General features: G+C 38.2%; 1 protein-coding gene across 2 annotated transcripts in view; it reads left to right on the top strand.

The window, feature by feature from the left end:
• BTBD9 (BTB domain containing 9) overlaps positions 1–17,806 on the top strand; it is a 459,841-nt gene that overhangs the window by 86,811 nt on the left and 355,224 nt on the right. For both annotated transcript variants that reach the window (XM_054569314.1, XM_054569315.1), the window contains exons 5-6: positions 3,289–3,508; positions 6,408–6,527. In XM_054569314.1, the coding sequence (XP_054425289.1) occupies positions 3,289–3,508; positions 6,408–6,527 (340 nt within the window). The remainder of the gene's footprint in view (positions 1–3,288; positions 3,509–6,407; positions 6,528–17,806) is intronic.

The raw sequence follows: 17,806 nt of genomic DNA, 5'->3' as shown, positions 1-17,806 counted from the left end.
GCTGTTTTTTCTTTCTGGATCTGCCTCTGATTATGTCAGATGTTGACCCTGACATTAGGTAGACTGTTCGAGACTTCCAGAAATCTACTGTCGTTGGCTGTCACGTTCAGTTGTTAATCTAGTCACTCTGCGCTGAGCAGTCAGGCTTAGGCACCACAGGGCAGGGCAGAGTCCCTCCTGAGGGTGGGGTTATCGGGCCCTCTCACGCTGCTGCTGCTCAGGGGAGTGGTCTGCCTGAGCCAGATGGCTGCTGCCGTATGGGGGAGGAGTCAGCATTGGGATCCCCCTGGCTTCTCTAGCCACTCTGTCCCCAAAGCCTCCTTCCCTAGTCTCTCCTTCAGCATCTCTAACCCATTCTGCCCCGCCTTTGCCAGAGACCAGGATAAGTAGCTGCAAATAAAAATCTATGCATTGGCTCTTTAAAAGGCTCTTGGAATCTCCAGCCACCTGCCTCTGGCAGAGAGCAACCCTGCCGCTTCTGCAGCTGGTTGTTAACCCGTGTACTTTTTGGGCTCTGGTACTGTTGCCTGGATATCCCTGCTTATGATTTAGACCCTGCTCTTCTCAGTGGGATCCAACCGGTTGTTTCAATATACTTCTGGTGCAGCCTCCCATGGGCACCCCGTCTACCTTTTTGAGTCTCCATTGTACTCCTTATCAGTTAGATTCTGCTAAAGCTGATTCTTCTTTCTGTCCGAGGTTATAAGGCTCCTTCCTTGCTATTGTTCAGTTGTTTGTTCCAGGTGATTTCTCCACAATTTAGTTTTAATTCCAGATTGGTTCTGGGAGGGGGTAATTGTGACTTCCATTCACTCCTCTGCCATCTTGATTTTTCTGAAAAATATTTTTTAAAACTGTGTTTAATTAATTTACTGATTGATAGATTTTTAGAGAGGGAGGGACAGTGAGAGAGAGACAGAGAGAAACATTTATATGTTTTTCACTTATTTATGCATTCATTGGTTGATTCTTGTATGTACCCTGGCCTGAGATTGAACCTGCAGCCTTGGCATATCAGGACAAAATTCTAACTGAGCTGCTAGGACTTGAAAAAATTTTTAAGCCCCACATTTTTCATAATCTGCACTAATGAATTACCCCTTTTCCCTAAGAACCTAATTATGGCTCATAGTTTACCCTATTCAAATCAAATAGCCCAGATATGTGTATGTACTCTGATAATTCACTATTTATGTATAGTGTGTAAACTTGGTTATTTCTCTTATTGTGTGCTTTTCAAAATATGGTTCATAATAATAATGGCAGTCTTTTTTTTTTAGCGCTCAATAGATGCTTTGCAAACGTCATCTCATTTAATCCTTGGAAAGAAAACAAACAAACAAAAACACAAACACCTAGGGTATAGGTATTGCCCTATTGAGAAATTTAAGTTCAGAGGATGTAACATTACAATGTGATACATTCGGTTAAAGGTGGAGAATGCTATTTAAATTCTGACTTTGAAACTCAGGTTCTTGACATCTATTTTATTCTGCCTCTGGTCTCTCCATGGTGAGTGTTGGTTTTAGAATATTAATATCTAGAGGATGGGTTCCAGATCTGTGGAGCAAAATGTGCATAGAGATCTTCAGAGTCCCAGGAACAATTAACACTTACTAAGTACTGTTGGAGAAGGAAGGGTATTTAATTATAATCACAACATTGATTTTGATGACAGACTTTGAATTTTCATTTTTAAAAATACTCAAGTGAAGTAAAAATATATCTTCTTTTAAACATATTTTTTTTTGTAAATTAATTGATTTAGTACACTGTCGCAGGCGAGCAGCACGGGTCGCTGCTCGTCCCTGGTCCAGGTGACAACTGCTGCGGGGATGGGGCGTGTCATGAGGGCGCGGTGCTCGGGACCTGGGGCCAGCTGAGATGGGAGCCTGGACTCTGAATCCCATAGAGCCCGTCCCAGGGTTGTCACGGATGGGGGGAAATAAGCATGAGTCGTAACAAACACTTCTCTGTTTGCCAGGAGAGGGGACAAGGTAATTTCACCACCCATTATGGCTCTTCTGTCTAGTGGGGAAGGCCCGAAGCACCTTTGTTCAAAGGCCTTTATTGAAAGGGTTATCAGTGGGGCTAGGTAACAGTAACGCACAGATTATCTCTTTACAAGAGTATGTTAATGTTTACAGAGAATAGATGATGTTTTGAAGAAAACAAAGGGCAAGGAACACACCATTTTACATGGGTCTGAGAGGAGACTAGTAATCATGAGAGTGTAAACATGGGAGCACCAAAGGGTATAGGGTTAGGGTCTGTGAATAATGTAAATTTCCTTCCCAGCTTGAGCTGGCTCTCATAACTTTTGAGGGAGAAACAAAGCATACTTTAAAGAATTTACTTTTAGGCCTGATTTCCCCTGGGAACCGCCAGATCTGGTTAGGACTGTCTCCAGTATTGTTTCAAGCCTGAGCCAGGCTGTGGGAGGGAGCCACCAAGAGGCAAGGAGACTTCTTTCAGATAAAATGAGGACTCCAGTCATATCCAAGCTGAGCCGAGGGGTGTGGGCCTTTTTGCCTTTTCTCTGTGTCCCCCCAAGTCCATGTCTGCTGCCCATACTGGCTGATGTCTGTCTTAGGTTGTTTGTCCTCGTGAGAAAACTTACCTGTCATCAACAACCGACCATCACAGAGCCAAGCAGGGTGATGTGAGGGAGGCAGGGGCTGCCAGGGGCTGCCAGGTTTTGTCTCTTAAGGGGACTGTTTTCCCCAAGGCCTCCTTGATTATTTCCAGCGTTAGGGCCCTCTCGCCTGTCAGCGGGGTTATAGTTCCTGAAACAAGACAGGGTGTTTCCCAGCAGTACACCCATGTATGACCAATAGCTCTGTTGTATTGGAAGCTTTCTTTTATTTTATCAGGTATCTGACCTGTCTGCTTTGCTTTTTGTTCATTGTGCACAGTCCAGATGGCAGGTATAGGTCATCTTAGCTGCCATTTTTGTCCAATAGACATTAAATTAAAGCTACTATTAGAAGGAACTCAGCAGAGCTGGTTTGTGCTAGTACATGGTTCCCCCTCTGCCCCAGTATTATCAACTTTTTCTTAATAATATTAGTCACAAGCACTTTGTGGCTATGATGGTGTCATTAAAATTAAACTGTGGGTGGTAACTTAATCCTTGTATATTCCATATCTTTCCGTAGACTTGTCTCTGATAAAATTAAATGCACATATAAGAATCAACTAGAATGCTAGCATTTTATATTTTTCCCCAAATTATAGAATAATTTAATAACTAACCATTAACCTTGCTTTTTGTATTTTTAACTGTAGTACCAGAAGAAAACATTGCAACTATGAAGTATGGAGCCCAGGTTGTAAAAGGAGAGCTGAAATCTGCCTTACTAGACGGTGATACTCAAAATTATGATTTGGACCATGGATTTTCCAGGCATCCAATTGATGATGACTGCCGTTCTGGCATTGAGATTAAGCTAGGTCAGCCATCCATTATCAATCACATACGGATACTCCTGTGGGACCGAGATAGCCGGTGAGTCTATCTGAATTGGAGAGACACTAACATTGTATTTGATTGAGGTAGCCTCACCTTGTGGTCATCTACTTTGGTTTTACAGATTTGGTGATTTATTTCGTTGTGGTCACTTGGCTGTTTGTCTTGAAGTTTTGTTCTGGGGGAAGAGTTAAAAGATCTGTTCCTTTAAAAATAACTTTTTGCTTTTTCTGCTTATAAAAATAAATGTGTATTTATTGTGGAAAACATAGGACATAAAGAAAAGCACAAAGAAATAAAAATTGCTGGTAATTTCACCACCCATTATTAATCTTTGTGTATATCTCGTCAGTGTTTTTTTGTACACATGGCATGTCTCTTTCTCTTTTTCCCTCATACACACACATGCACAAAACAGAATCCAGTAAAACCACACATAGTTTTACAAAATAAAGACTAGATGTGTAAAAAGCTAACTTCACTTTTTAATTAATACATTGTAAATATTTTACCCTTAAAAATATTTCTCTAAACTATTACTTTATATGGTTATCTGGTATTCTACCCTGTGGGTTCCTATTATTTATTTACTTGATTCCTTACTTTTGGATGTTATAACAAGTTTTAAAATGCATTTTATCTTATTAATGAGGAAAAACAATGTTTTTTTAGTGTGTGTGGATAAATATCACCCTCAGAACAAAAGAAATTTGTGAAAAAATTTGGTGGTCTATAGCCTAGGAATCTGCCTGCTTTTGCAGTGGCTTCAAGGTTCTGTCCTCTTTCTAGCCATTCTTATAATTTAATCCACTGTGGTTTCTGGGGTTCAGCCATGATAGCCAAAGTAGCAGAACGGTATGGGTGACCAAGAACTGAACTGTCTCTCTCATTGCTGCTTATCATTAACTTAAACCCTATATACCAAAAATCTGATGTACAGAGGGTTCCCTAGGTCCTATTTATGCCTCTTTGAGTCTGGGCATGCAGGGCTTAAGATTATTGGTGATGATACCCTGCAAATCTTGAAGGTTAGTTCATTTCTCTTGTTAGCACCACTGGCCACCATCCTGGCCATTTAGGTTATGAGAATCATGTATGAGGGAAGCTTTATGAAGTGGGAATCAGCAATTCTTATGTATGGGTCTTCAAGGTCCCAATATTAATGTTTTTTAGAAAAAAATTAAGAATGTATTGTTTTATTTTTATTTTTTATTGTTGTTCAATTACAGTTGTTCTCATTTTCCCCTTACTCTCTCCTGCCCTACCCATTCTTCCCCCGACATTCAGTCCTCCCCCACCCCGTTGTCTTTGTCCATGAGTCCTTTTATACATGTTCCTTGACTTGACCCTTCCCCTTCTTTCCCCTGTTATTCCCCTCCCACCTCCCCTCTGGTCACTGTCAGTTTGTTCTTTATTTCCATGTCTCTGGTTCTGTTTTGCTCACTTGTTTCTTTTGTTAATTAAGTTCCACTTATATGTACTATAAGATTATGGTATTTGTTTTTCACCACCTGGCTTATTTCATTTAACATAATACTCTCCATGTATCTTGTTGGATATAATATGATGCTTAGTTGGCAAAATGGAGGTAATTCACATATCATTTCTAAGGGTCTGATTAATAATAGTATTGTATTTATATAGCATTTTAATTACTTTTATGTGGTATGAGCTGTTACAAAAACATGTACATATATTCATTTAATTAATAATGAAATAGTATAAAAATAATAAAAGGAGAGGTTAGTGTGTTTGAAACTGAAAATAAGTAGTTATGATCATTTCCATGATGTTAAATATTTGTAGGTCACTTTGTTTTAATATGTGTGTTACATTCGCAGGGAACTTAAGTTTACCATGTAATATTCTTTTCTCACAGAAGTTGTTATCATTCTAAGCAAAGATGAAAAATTCAGAGTCGCAGCTGAAAAGATTCTGACATGTGTTGTAAATTTATATCCTGCATTACTGATAATCCAGAGAGGTTCAATGAAAGGTTATAACCAGACCAAGACTGAGTGATAAAATGAATGGGAGTGAGAGGACAGCAGAAAACGAGGGGATGGCACAAGGGAGCTGACCTTTTCTGGTCACAACTGTTGGTTGCAGGCTGACATTTATGATCACCTAAATCTTCTGAGATTGTTCCTGTTGATATTACAGTACAAGTAATAACTGCATCTCAAATTTAAATTTGGCTTATGACAGGGGAATATAGATTTGTTCAGGATGGGACCAGCATGTAATGGTCCAGGGTAGCCGACTAGGGAAGGATGACAGGCTATTTTCATTACTGCCAGATTATTAGCTGGCAAATTTTAAATTGTACCCAAAAGAAACATGTATTATCTCTTCACCCATGTCATATATTTTTCTGTAGGCTGCATGTATGTGTGAGATGGTAGGAGACTGTAGGGAATGGGAGAGAAGATGGCCTCCCTGGGGAACCGTTCAAGTTAGCTTTCCTCTGGAGAGTGTAGGGCTGAGTTCCCAGGCGGGGGAAGGTAGTGGGAGAAGGCACACCTACTTCTGTTTTCTGTCCTATCATTGTCATAGCCTTATTAATCTGTTAATATGGAATGAGCCAGGCATCCTGGCCCTGTTTGAAGAGGAACAAATGTCTTGCATGCCTGATATGTGCCAAGCACATGTTAGAGCCCGGATATATGAAAATAAATATGGTGCGGTATTTGTTTTTAAGCAGTTTGTAATCTAATACGGCAGACAGACATGCTGAGAATTTCAGTACATTGCGGTGAATGCTATAATAGGGGGATCTATGTAGATTTCATCATTATCCAAATCTGATGGTTAAACAGGAAATGTAATTCATGAATAGTGTGGTTTTGGGGGCTCTTAATGTTTTATTAAAATATATTTTTGTGTTGTTATTTTAACATGGTCCTTTTTTTCTGCCTTTTTTTTTTTTGATTCATAGGTCTTATTCATACTTCATTGAAGTGTCAATGGATGAACTTGATTGGATCAGAGTGATTGATCATTCACAGTATCTATGTCGTTCTTGGCAAAAGTTATATTTTCCAGCCCGTGTCTGCAGGTTAGTTCTCATAGCTAATAAATGATTTTGATGTTAATTTATGGAGATTTGGACTTTCAGAAACAGATTACATTTTTTGACAGCACAGAAAAGTTTTTCAGAGTATGCATTACCAAATGCATACCAACTAAAACTTAGGGAAACTATGGAAAATTGAGCATCTTAAAATCTACAGTGTGCTGTGGAGCTGTATATCCAAGGTATTTTGTATTGTTTTTATGCATTAGACATGTAAAGCAATAAGCAGGGACACTGAGAAGTGGAAATACTTCCTGAACTGCATGTTGTCACTTGAAAGCAGTTATTAGCGGGTATGTTCTTCCCACAGAAGCCATGAGAGTATTTCTGGAGGTCTCCCTAGCAGTCCTCAGGGCCAGGAGGAGATTTTTGGATGCTAGTGTTCATATTCTGAATATCTTTGTTCTTTTTCTAGGTCAGTGGGTATCCATGGAATTTGACAGAGCAGGTGTTTCTCGTGGGGTTGGGTTTGGGGCAAGGGAGGCTGAGCTGGTGGGGCTTCAGGCTCACACCCTCCCTTCAATCAGAGCACCTTAGCTTTTATTGCTGTTAAGTATTGCAGTCCCATGTTAGCTTGTTTTTAAAAGTATTGATAAACTACTGTTCTAATATTTCATATTCTTCTTTTAGGTCTAAGTCATATTTTAAACTTTCTTTATGAAATTCTATAAAACCTATACAAATAATGAATTTGGAAGTTGGGAAATGTGGTGTAAGGCTCCCAAAATTGTGTTGTGTTTTTTCTGTTGTAGTTTTCCCTTTGGAAAGCGCTCTCAGATATTCTTTACCTTAGAGTCAAAGGATTAAAGGCAGAGTCATTTGGTTGGCTGTGGCAAAAAAGAAGGGAAGGGACATGGTAGGTGTAAAGCAGGGAGAATGTGGTTACTTACTCAGTAACCTCCTCATCCTTACCTATGACCTTGACTGACCTCCCATTGTGGCTGACTTGGAGTAGGTGGGTGCCCCACAGCACTTACTCTCTTGGTCAGAAGACACCCTTATACTTATTAAACTTATGATATAGCAACATCAGACTGAATTTTTACTTCCACCACAGGAACACCACAAAACCTTTCAGCCTCTGGTATAGTAAAGAATGTTGCCTACATTTTTTTATGGGTATTATGAGACAATATTGTTACCCAGGGATCCTCTTGTGTGAAAATGAAGAAAATCAATTTCATTTCCCCAAAGGGGGACTAAAGTGTCTCAGTTATGGCAGTTGTTCTTTTATTAGAGGAATTTTGAATGGATTAAAATGAGAGGGACAAGAAATTGAGCGAAGATTCTGTATCTCAGACCTGCCTAGGGATACTTTGAAAGTGACAGAGCAGCCCTGACATGGAGGGTGTGATCGAGTCTGCATCGACTCAGTTTATTACTGTTGTATTGGATTAAAAAATGAGTGGCGTAACAACCCAAGTGTCTGATGTGGACCGAAGGATTGTGTGCTTGTATTTAATTTAGAACAGTAAGAACATGACTCCCAGAACAAATCATCATAAATATAAAACCAGCCATGACAGAGAGTCTGTGTGCTTTACCCATCTTAAAACATGCCCTCAGTTACAGTCTTTGGCTTTTAGAAAATATATTTCTCCTTATTTATTAATGGACATTATATATACTACTCTTTCCTTATTTTGTCTCTCCCATGTGGCTTTTACTTTGTTGGTGTAGCTTTTATATGTTCTAGAGCCGAGCTGTGTTCTTTTCTCTTTTTTAAATGTATATTTGATTGATTATGCTATTACAGTTGTCCCATTTTTTTTCTCCCCTTTATTCCCCTCCACTCTGTACCACCTGTCCCCCCAACATTACCCCTCTCCCTTAGTTCATGTCCATGAGTCGTACATATAAGTTCTTTGGCTTCTCTACTTCCTATACTATTTTTAACCTTCCCCTACCTATTTTGTACCTACTATTTATGGTGCTTATTCACTGTACCTTTTCCCCCATTTTTCCCCTCCCCCGATATCCATTTCTATGATTCTGTTTCTGTTCTAGTTGTTTGCTTAGTCTGTTTTTGTTTTTTTAGGTTCAGTTGTTGATAGTTGTGAGTTTGTTGTCATTTTATTGTTCATAGTTTTGATCTTCTTTTTCTTAGATAAGTCCCTTAACATTTCATATAATAAGGGCTTGCTGATGATGAACTCCTTTGGCTTTACCTTATCTGGGAAGCACTTTATCTGCTCTTCCAGTCTAAATGATGGCTTTGCTGGATACAGTAATCTTAGATGTAGGTCCTTCCCTTTCATGACTTTGAATACTTCTTTCCAGCCCCCTCTTGCCTGCAAGGTTTCTTTTGAGAAATCAGCTACTAGTCTTATGGGAACTCCTTTGTAGGTAACTGCCTCCTTTTCTCTTGCTGCTTTTAAGATTCTCTCCTTATCTTTAATCTTGGGTAACAATTATGATGTGCCGTGGTGTGTGCTTCCTTGGGTCTGACTTCTTTGGGATGCTCTGAGCTTCCTGGATCTCCTGGAAGTCTATTTCCTTTGCCAGATTGGGGAAGTTTTCCTTTATTATTTTTTCAGATAAGTTTTCAGTTTCTTGCTCCCCCTCTTTTCCTTTTGGCACCCCTATGATTTGGATGTTGGAACATTCAAAGTTGTCCCCAAGGTTCCTAAGCCTCTCCTCATTTTTTTGAATTCTTGTTTCTTCATTCTGTTCTGATTGAATGTTTATCTCTTCCTTCTGCTCCAAATTGTTGATTTGAGTCCCAGTTTTCTTTCTTTGATTTTTGGTTCCCTGTATATTTTTTTTATTTCACTTTGCATAGCTTTTACTTTTCCCTCCATTTTGCAACCATACTCAACCAATTCAGTGAGCATCTTGATTACTGTTGTTTTGAACTACGCATCTGATAGGGTGGCTATCTGTTCATCACTTAGTTCTGTTTTTGGAGCTTTTATATGTTCTTTCATTTGGGCCATGTTTCTTTGTCTTAGTGCATCTGTTACATGCGAGGGGCAGAGCCTTAGACACTCACCAGGGTGGTAGATACTCACCAGGGTGGGGCAACCCAAGTCACTGAGTTGTGACACTGTGTGAGGGGGAGTGGTCTGAGAGGGAACAATGCTGCTTGTGAGGCTCTAGGCTGGCTTTCAATCACTCCCCCTACGACTCACAAGCAAACTGGGGCCTTCTGGTGCTGATTCCCAAGTGAGTGGGTTTGTGTACATTCTAGGACCCTGTGGGTCTCACCAACAGACTCTCCTGTGAGGCTTGAGTTTCTCCTGCTGCTGCAACCCCCACAGGTTTTTACCACCAGAGGTTTTGAGACTTTCTTTTCCCGCACTGGAACCCTGGATTGTGAGGTCTGACTTGCTCCCCAGCTGTTCTTGGTGGTTTATCCGCATGCAAATGTGGAACTGCCCAGTTCTCCAGCATCACCTTGCCACACGTCCTCTCCATCCTGGTTGCCTGTCTGTGCCCCTCCTGCCTGTCTGGATGAATGTTTCTTCTTTAGCCCCTTGGTTGTCGGACTTCCATTCAGTTCAATTTTCTGGCAGTTCTGGTTATTTATTTTGTTTTTAAATTTGTTGTTGTCCTGCTTTTGGTTGTGTGAGGAGGCAGAGTGTATCTACCTATGCCTCCATCTTGGCCGGAAGTCCCTGAGCTATATTCTTGGTGGTAGTTTTTGTCTTGGTATGGCTAGCTCCCAACTCTGGTCAAGAAAAACTGAGAGAGGTTCTGGGTGGAGGGGGTTAAAGGGGGAAAAATGAGACAACTGTAATAGCACAATGAATAAAATATAATTAAGAAATAAAAAAAGAAAAACTGCGGAAAGGTGATATTAGAGATAGTGTTAACAAGAAAAAGAAGGGGCCTTGATACTGATATTAGTTTAAAAAATTTTAAATATTTATAACCACTTTAAAGTACAGTATTAATTACAACATTCCTTCATAAACTCTGCCTTTTATAATAGGTTGAAATTTTGGTAGTACTTTTAAGTGAACCTAAGAATAAGTCCCTATTGATTATTCAAGGATGTCTTATACTTGGTGCTTCTTATCTTCACAATCATTTATTGACTATAACTAAACAGTATGCTGAATATACTTCTTCTAGGAACCTCACTAGGCACACATTTCCTTAGCACATAAGTCTTCAGTTTGCATTATGTTAAATTGAACATTAGTTTGTCATGTTTGTTCTTCAGTGTCCTTCACGTGCTTTTGTTGCCTCTGATACTAAAATTACAAGCTCTTGGAGTCAAGGAGTATGGAGTCTAATCTCTTAGTGTTCTTACAGCACTGAGGTTATGACTTTGTATGCAGTAGGTACTCTTTAAGTGTTACCACAGGCCTCATGGGCACTGACTGGGTAATGAAGAGAGAGTTCTTCAACATTAATATGTGTATATGTTCATTGGTTCTTTTTATCCTTGTATTTGTTAAAATGCATATCCTTTTTGGAAAAATCTTTGGAATGGTAAATAGTTTGTGTTGTACTGTTTGTGAATGTTACTTTCTGTTTTTTCTTTAGGGAACTGAATATTGAGGTTCATTTCAGAGAATATGAGTGTCATCTACTGATGAAAGATTTTGTCAAATATATACTCTGTAAATTGGGGAGTATGAAATTACCCAGCCCTCTCTCTGAGTCCAGGCTGGACTGCATGTAAATCAGCATTTTGTAAGAGAGAATCAATGGGCTGTAGTGGTAGTGAGAGCTCTTCTCAAATCCTGGTTTCATCCAGTGCTGGCACTGTGATCTTAGTAAAGTTGTGGCCCTCTGAGCCCTTGTTCCTACACCAGTAAAACACAGGAATAACCACACGCCTCATGGGGTCTGCCATGCATGGTTAGATGGCCTAGAGCACTTGCGAGTACTGAGCACAAGTGAGCACAGCGCCTGCCCCAAAATAGGCCTAGTAAATAGTTGTTTTTATTATTAAAATTTTTTAAATTATTATTTTTTTAATTTCTGAGACTCTTAGCTGGTGTTTGACCTTCAGAGAATGAGAGCCATCCCTGCCACCTTCTTTGGCCAGTGCGGCTCTCACTGTGAGGAAATTGTTCCTTTCTCGGGAACCTAGTCAGTTCAGCACTTTGCCATATTGCCAGTCCATATATAGTAATCCAAAACACATTAAACAGGTCTATTTATCTTAATAACTTGCCCATTTGTGTGTTCCCAGCAGTTTTCAGATATTTTGATTTTCATAAATCAGTGTGTGTTATGGTAAAATATATATATATATATACACATATATATATATATATATATCACATAAACTTTTCTGTTTATAAACTTTTCTGTTTTGTGAAATGTAATTCAGCCAGCATTTTGCCTTACCCAGGTAGTAGATGTTATATAGTGACAATAAGTATAATGTCAAACTTCAGAGCCAGGGTGATTGTGCCAACCATAACGGTCAATGGAGGGAAATGATCTGCTCTGTCTTTCTGGGTCTTTTTAAGGTATGCATTGTAGGTTAAGTGGGGACTGCTCTATGTAGACAAAAACTTAGACTAATAATTCCTTCCTTAACTCCCAAGTCAGGATGAAGAAAAGTGACTTGTCAGTTTTGGCACAATCTTTCATAGGTACTCAGAACCATGTTATGTCTTACTAGCTTTCTCTTTCTTGGGAAAGGGCAATTTCTGCTTTACCCATAAATTCTCTAACCTTCAAATTGTCTTCTTGGTTATCTAGTAAGCTGTCATCAAGTCCTTCCACAGCTTTCTTAGATGGTGGAGCCTAGGACTGAACAAAAAACATTAGTAAGGAATGGCAAATATTGAATACATGGGGATGGGGGGAACCTAAAAATTTTTACTGGTAATTTGGCAGCCATACAATGTTGCTGAAATATGAGAAGACTTGAAACAGGTGAGAAGGGCAGAGATAGGTTTCAGAACCTGTATATATGGCTCGTAGCTGGAATTACAAACAAGTGATCTTAGTATAAAACCTGGGAGTTGACAGAGAAAAACAGTGGCCCTAAAAGCACAGGGAAGAAAAGAGCAGATGGCAGACAGGTTTAGTGCAAGGGCTGTTAGAGAGATTAGAGGAGAGTCAGTTTACTGGAGGAGCACAGTTTATTGAAGACAAAACCAGAAAGGGTATCGAGAGGGTGCAACTTGATAATTAGGACATGACACAGGAGGGATCAACTCAGTTAACACAAAACTGGGCTTTTTTCTTTCTTTCTTTCCTTTTTTTTTTAAAGAAATATTTATTTATTTCTTAGAGAGAGAAGAAGGGAGGGAGAAAGAGAGGGAGAGAAGCATCCAGGTGCAAGAGAAACATCATCAGTTGCCTCTCACATGCCCCCAACTGGGGACCTGGCCAGCAGCCTAAGCATGTGCACTGACTGGGAATTGGACCAGGACCTTTCAGTTCGCTGGCCATTACTCAGCTGATTTACTAATCTACACTACCTAGGGCTCCTTCTGCTTTTTAATGACCAAAATGGAAGTGTCTTTTTAATGACATTTTTATTATAAAATTAAAATGTACTACATATATTAAAAATTGATAAAGCTTGCTCTCTGGTAAGGTCGTACCCAGTTTGTACCAATAGTACATAAAAATGCCCCTGCTCTGAACACTCACCGGTGGAGTCATTGTCAACATTTTGCCAATGTGATTTATGATTTGTAAAAAAAAAAGTTTTAATTTGGATTTCTTTTATTGGTGAGGTAGAGAGGCCATTTATTATTGCTCTTTTATGAAAAGCCTATTTTTATCTTCTGCATATTCTTCTGGGATAATTATTTTTTTTTTGGCTGGTGATAACTTTACATTGGCATATAGATATATATTATAGATAATGTAATATATATGTATCTATAGATATATAATGACATATATATGTATATACATATAGTAGATATATTTATATGTGTGACATTATCCTCTTGCCTATCATGTGTTGTGCAACTTGTTATTAGTTTCTTTTTGTGTTTTAATGGTACTTTTTGCCATATAGAGTTTTACTTTTTAAAAAATATGATCAAATCTGTCAATCATTTTCATGATTTCCAGTGGTCTGGCATCATGTTTAGAAAGGTGTTCCTCACTTTCAACATTAAAGAATGTTATAGTTTTATAAAGTTTTTCTATTATTATTTTATATGTAAATATTTAATCCATTCAGAATATTTTTTGTGTATATTTTCAGGTAGGGATAGTCAACTGGCTACGACTTTATTTAATAATTGTTCCTTACCACACTAATGTAAATAGCCATATTTATCATATCTTAAGTTCTACTATGTACTGTGCTCTGTTCCATTGATTTGTTTGACTGTTGCTCAGAGTATTTTAATTATTGTAGTTTCCCTTCCTTATTTTTTCTTCTTTTCTTATAGTGAGAAATTAGAATGTGACAAATGTGTCACGAAAAAAAAAGTAAGGGTGTTATAGAGCATCTGGCCACCTGTCTTCTGGTCTCAGTGATCACATTAGAGGCCATAACTAATAATAAACATTTCACTAGGATGGTTTTGATTTCACTTGTAGGAAGAAATTAGGCATGATTCACCAGCTAATAAACTAGATTTTTCTTCATTTCTTTCTTTGTTTGTTTATTCATCACTCATTCCACAAATAAGCTCCTACTTTGTGCTATGTGTATTTGATACTGAGGCCATGTCCCTGAAGAGCTCTACCAAGGCTTCTGCTGTCAGAGAATTTGGAAGAAACAGATAAACAAATAGTAAGAACATACCACATAATTTTGAGTGTTGTGAAGATGGCATTGTGATAGTGAGCAGGGTCAAGGGCAGGAGGGTAGTTATTTTAAAGAGGTAGTCATGGAAGCCCCGAGAGTGAAGGTGGTGGTTTTTAAGTTGAGATGAAGGGAATGATAGTCTCTGGCCATTGTTTTAGATATTTAGGCTTTCTTTGGTGTACATGTAATAGTATTTAGGAGTAGCTGGCCTACTGTAGGAGTCCTCATTAGATGAATACTAAAACTGTACTGTTTTTGGTATTGGGCATGTTAATCTCTTTTATTGCTACTATACATTTCAGGTCCCTCCTAATCCCTGCCATCATTAGATGCAGTGTAATTTTTTTCTTTTTCTTTTTTTCCCCCATCTCCATTAGATTATGGTACCTACATAGTGCTATACATCTATAAGACATAAAACAAATGAGAAAATAAACATTGCTCTTTATGGCATCATTCTTTCTCTACCATATTAACATTATACAAAAGCACGTGTGTCTTCATTCTTTTTTCTTTTGTTCTCCCCCTGCCCCATAACTGGGCATTGATGTATTTATTTACTTTTAAAAGCAGGCACTTTTACATTACTTAGTGGTTCACCAGAGTGCTTTAGAATCATAAAGCTGGAGTTATACTGAGCCTTTATTTTCTTTATGTGATTGACGTCTTCAGAATTCAAGAAATGGCTTATTTAGGTGTGACTTAAAAAGTTACAATTTTAAAAAGTAACCATTTTAGCTTATACTTAGTTTGAATTGTATTTCTACCTATAACTTTGATGTCATAATTGAACTAGCACAGAGCAACCCAGCATATAAACATTTTTTTCTAGGAATGCAAAGCAAAATGTAGCCACGTGGTGTCACTATATCATTACAATTTTACTTGGGGCCAAAGAGGTTGAAATTGCCTTTTTTATAAAACTGTATTTAAATACAAATTCTTCTGAAGCCTGTCATTTGTGAAATAACATGCAAAACTATTTGTACCATTTAAGCATTTCTACTCATATGGAGCATTAATTATGCCCAAAGTCCCTAGATGTACATTCAGGTGCTAGCCAGGTCTTGACTTGTCATCTGCAAAGTATAGCAGATATGTGGGCTTCTCTAGTATAGTTATTCAGTTTCATACAAATAATTTTTAAAAAAATATTCCTTTGGCATTTTGAAATAAATAGAAGATTAACTAAAAGGAGATAGATCCATTAAAAATTTATAAGGAATCAGAAAGCAAAAGAAAGGAGGAATGAAGAAAAGAGAGGGTTATAGGACCTCAGGGGAGAGACGGGAAAGGGACAGTCCAACATTTGTTGAACATCTGCAATGGGCCAGACACATATTGTTGCCTTATATGATTCTTCCAATAGTTCTATGAAATACCACTAACTCCTATTTTTACATATGAGGACATTGAGCCTTAGGGAGGCTAAATTTGCAGGTCTGTCTGAATACACAGTTAACACCACAGTCTAACATTGCCTCTACAGGCTATGAAGTAAAGAAATAGCTCTGTTCTGGAGTAGTAGGAGACACACAAAGAGCCCTGAAGAAGCTCCTGTTGCCTCTTTGGCAGGAGCAGTTTTCAGGAATGTTGAAAGAAGGGCCTGGTATAGCCATTTTCCACTCATGCTGGTCACAGCCACCCCGGCAACCACAATTTTAATGCTTAAGATGATGAAGGTGATGATAAACAATTGAGGAAGTTTTTCTCTTTTAAAAATGTTCCAGTGGGGATGTAGCAATCCTTAATCTAGGTCTGTTTTGTCAGTTTGTCAATAGAGCTTTGAATTTTCCTGCCCCTTAGTTTCCTATAAGATCATTTTAGATTTTATTATTACAGTGAACCTGATGTTCTTAACTCCTAATTTGTTTTGTGTCAGTTGTATTTAGAAACAGATTTCATATATTATAGAGTTTCTCTTTGCAAGATCTCTTCACATCTTGAATTGCTTTTTTAAATTTTGTTGATTTTGGAGAAAGGGAGGAAGGGGGAAAGAGAGAGAGAAAGAGACGTCGATTTGTTGTTCCACTTACTTGTGCATTCATTGGTTGAGTCTTGTGTGTGCCCTGATTGGGGATCAAACCCGCAACCTTAGCATATTGGGACGATGCTCTAACCAACTAAGCTGCCTAGCCAGGGCCTGCTTTTCCTTTTTTTTTAAGTTGAGGAATTTTGTATTTATTATTTTCACTTAAAATCCTCTTATTAGGCCCCCGTCCCCCCCAAAAAATCCACTCTGTTTTGTATTCAGTGATACCTTTGAAACATGGCTGATTGTGCTGAAGTTATTCAGTCTAATCCAACGTTGTTTTGGTGTTATTATATTTTGTTCACAGGGTAATAACATGTTGAGAGTCTTTTGTGTGTAGTGGAAGAATTAGAACTTGACAAAATAGAACATGATTACCCTTTTGCTTTATATTTTATTTTATAGTTTTAGAATATAAATGTGTCTTTTATATGCTGATTGCATGAGATGATATTAATAATAACACTAATGATCTGTTATTATCCCCACAGATAGTCATTGTTTGTTTTTCATCCTGGAAGGGCAAGCACTATATTTAGTGGTTGTAAGTGTTGCTTCCCAAGTAGTTAGATCCAGTATTAAGTTCAGATAGTACCTCCCTGGTTGACGATAAAACATCCTTTTTCTCATGCTTTTCCTTTTCTCAGTATTACTCAATTACTTATAGGATTTATTCATTTAGACATTTGTTCAACAAGCATTTATTGAACACCTGCTATATTGCAGCCACTTAGTTTAGGTGCCAGGCATAAAAGGATGAACAAGACAGTTGCTACCCTCAAGAATTTCATGATACAATAGGAGTGACAACTTTCTAAAGATTGATGAAGTAAAATATGATAGGTGCAATAATAAATATTTAAATTTTATATATATATAGAGAGAGAGAGAGAGAGAGAGAATTAATGAGAATGCAGGAGCATAGTTATGGGGGGAATTGTACTGAAGAGAGGATTTGAGCTGAGTCCTAAAGGACCAAGAGATTGAGCAAGCAAAACAAGGGAGAAAGGATGTGCAGTGTTTGCAGGACATTTGCTGAAAGCAGAGTTTGCAATGGACTTGGGCACATCTAAGCTCTTCGCCCAAAGCTCTTCATCAATGGGCTTTTCTGCTTCTCTAACTCATCTTTGGTTTTTATTTTAAAAAGCCCTGTTTTTGTCTCACTAGTCAGTCTCATGTATTTACTTAATTCCTAACTCCTACCTATGTACCTAAGCTTAGAGTCTGTAGATGGATGACAATCCTTTCCCCTTTATGTGACCTTGTACAACTGTTTCTGGGTATCTGGGACTTGGTTTTAGTTCAAGTTATGTTTTTTGTAATCTTTCAACAAGATTAGAAGACTCCCTGTGGAGAACTGTAAATTAGGTTATTTTTTACAAATACTATTCAGGAAATAGTAAAAATTCCACCAAAATAAAGAGAAAGTCCCTATTTTGGAGCCAGGATTTGAGTCAATGTGTCTTTTGCTTAGAAAAATAATACATTTTCATAGGCATTGTTAGAATATGCTGCGTGTAACATTGATCTATCAGTTTT

Source organism: Pteronotus mesoamericanus, unplaced genomic scaffold, assembly GCF_021234165.1.
Source record: "Pteronotus mesoamericanus isolate MK-2021 breed Mesoamerican mustached bat unplaced genomic scaffold, CSHL_Meso_final contig_20, whole genome shotgun sequence".
Classification (NCBI taxonomy): domain Eukaryota; kingdom Metazoa; phylum Chordata; class Mammalia; order Chiroptera; family Mormoopidae; genus Pteronotus; species Pteronotus mesoamericanus.
Note: the sequence above shows the minus strand (reverse complement) of the source record. Positions and strands in the feature narration are given on the sequence as shown.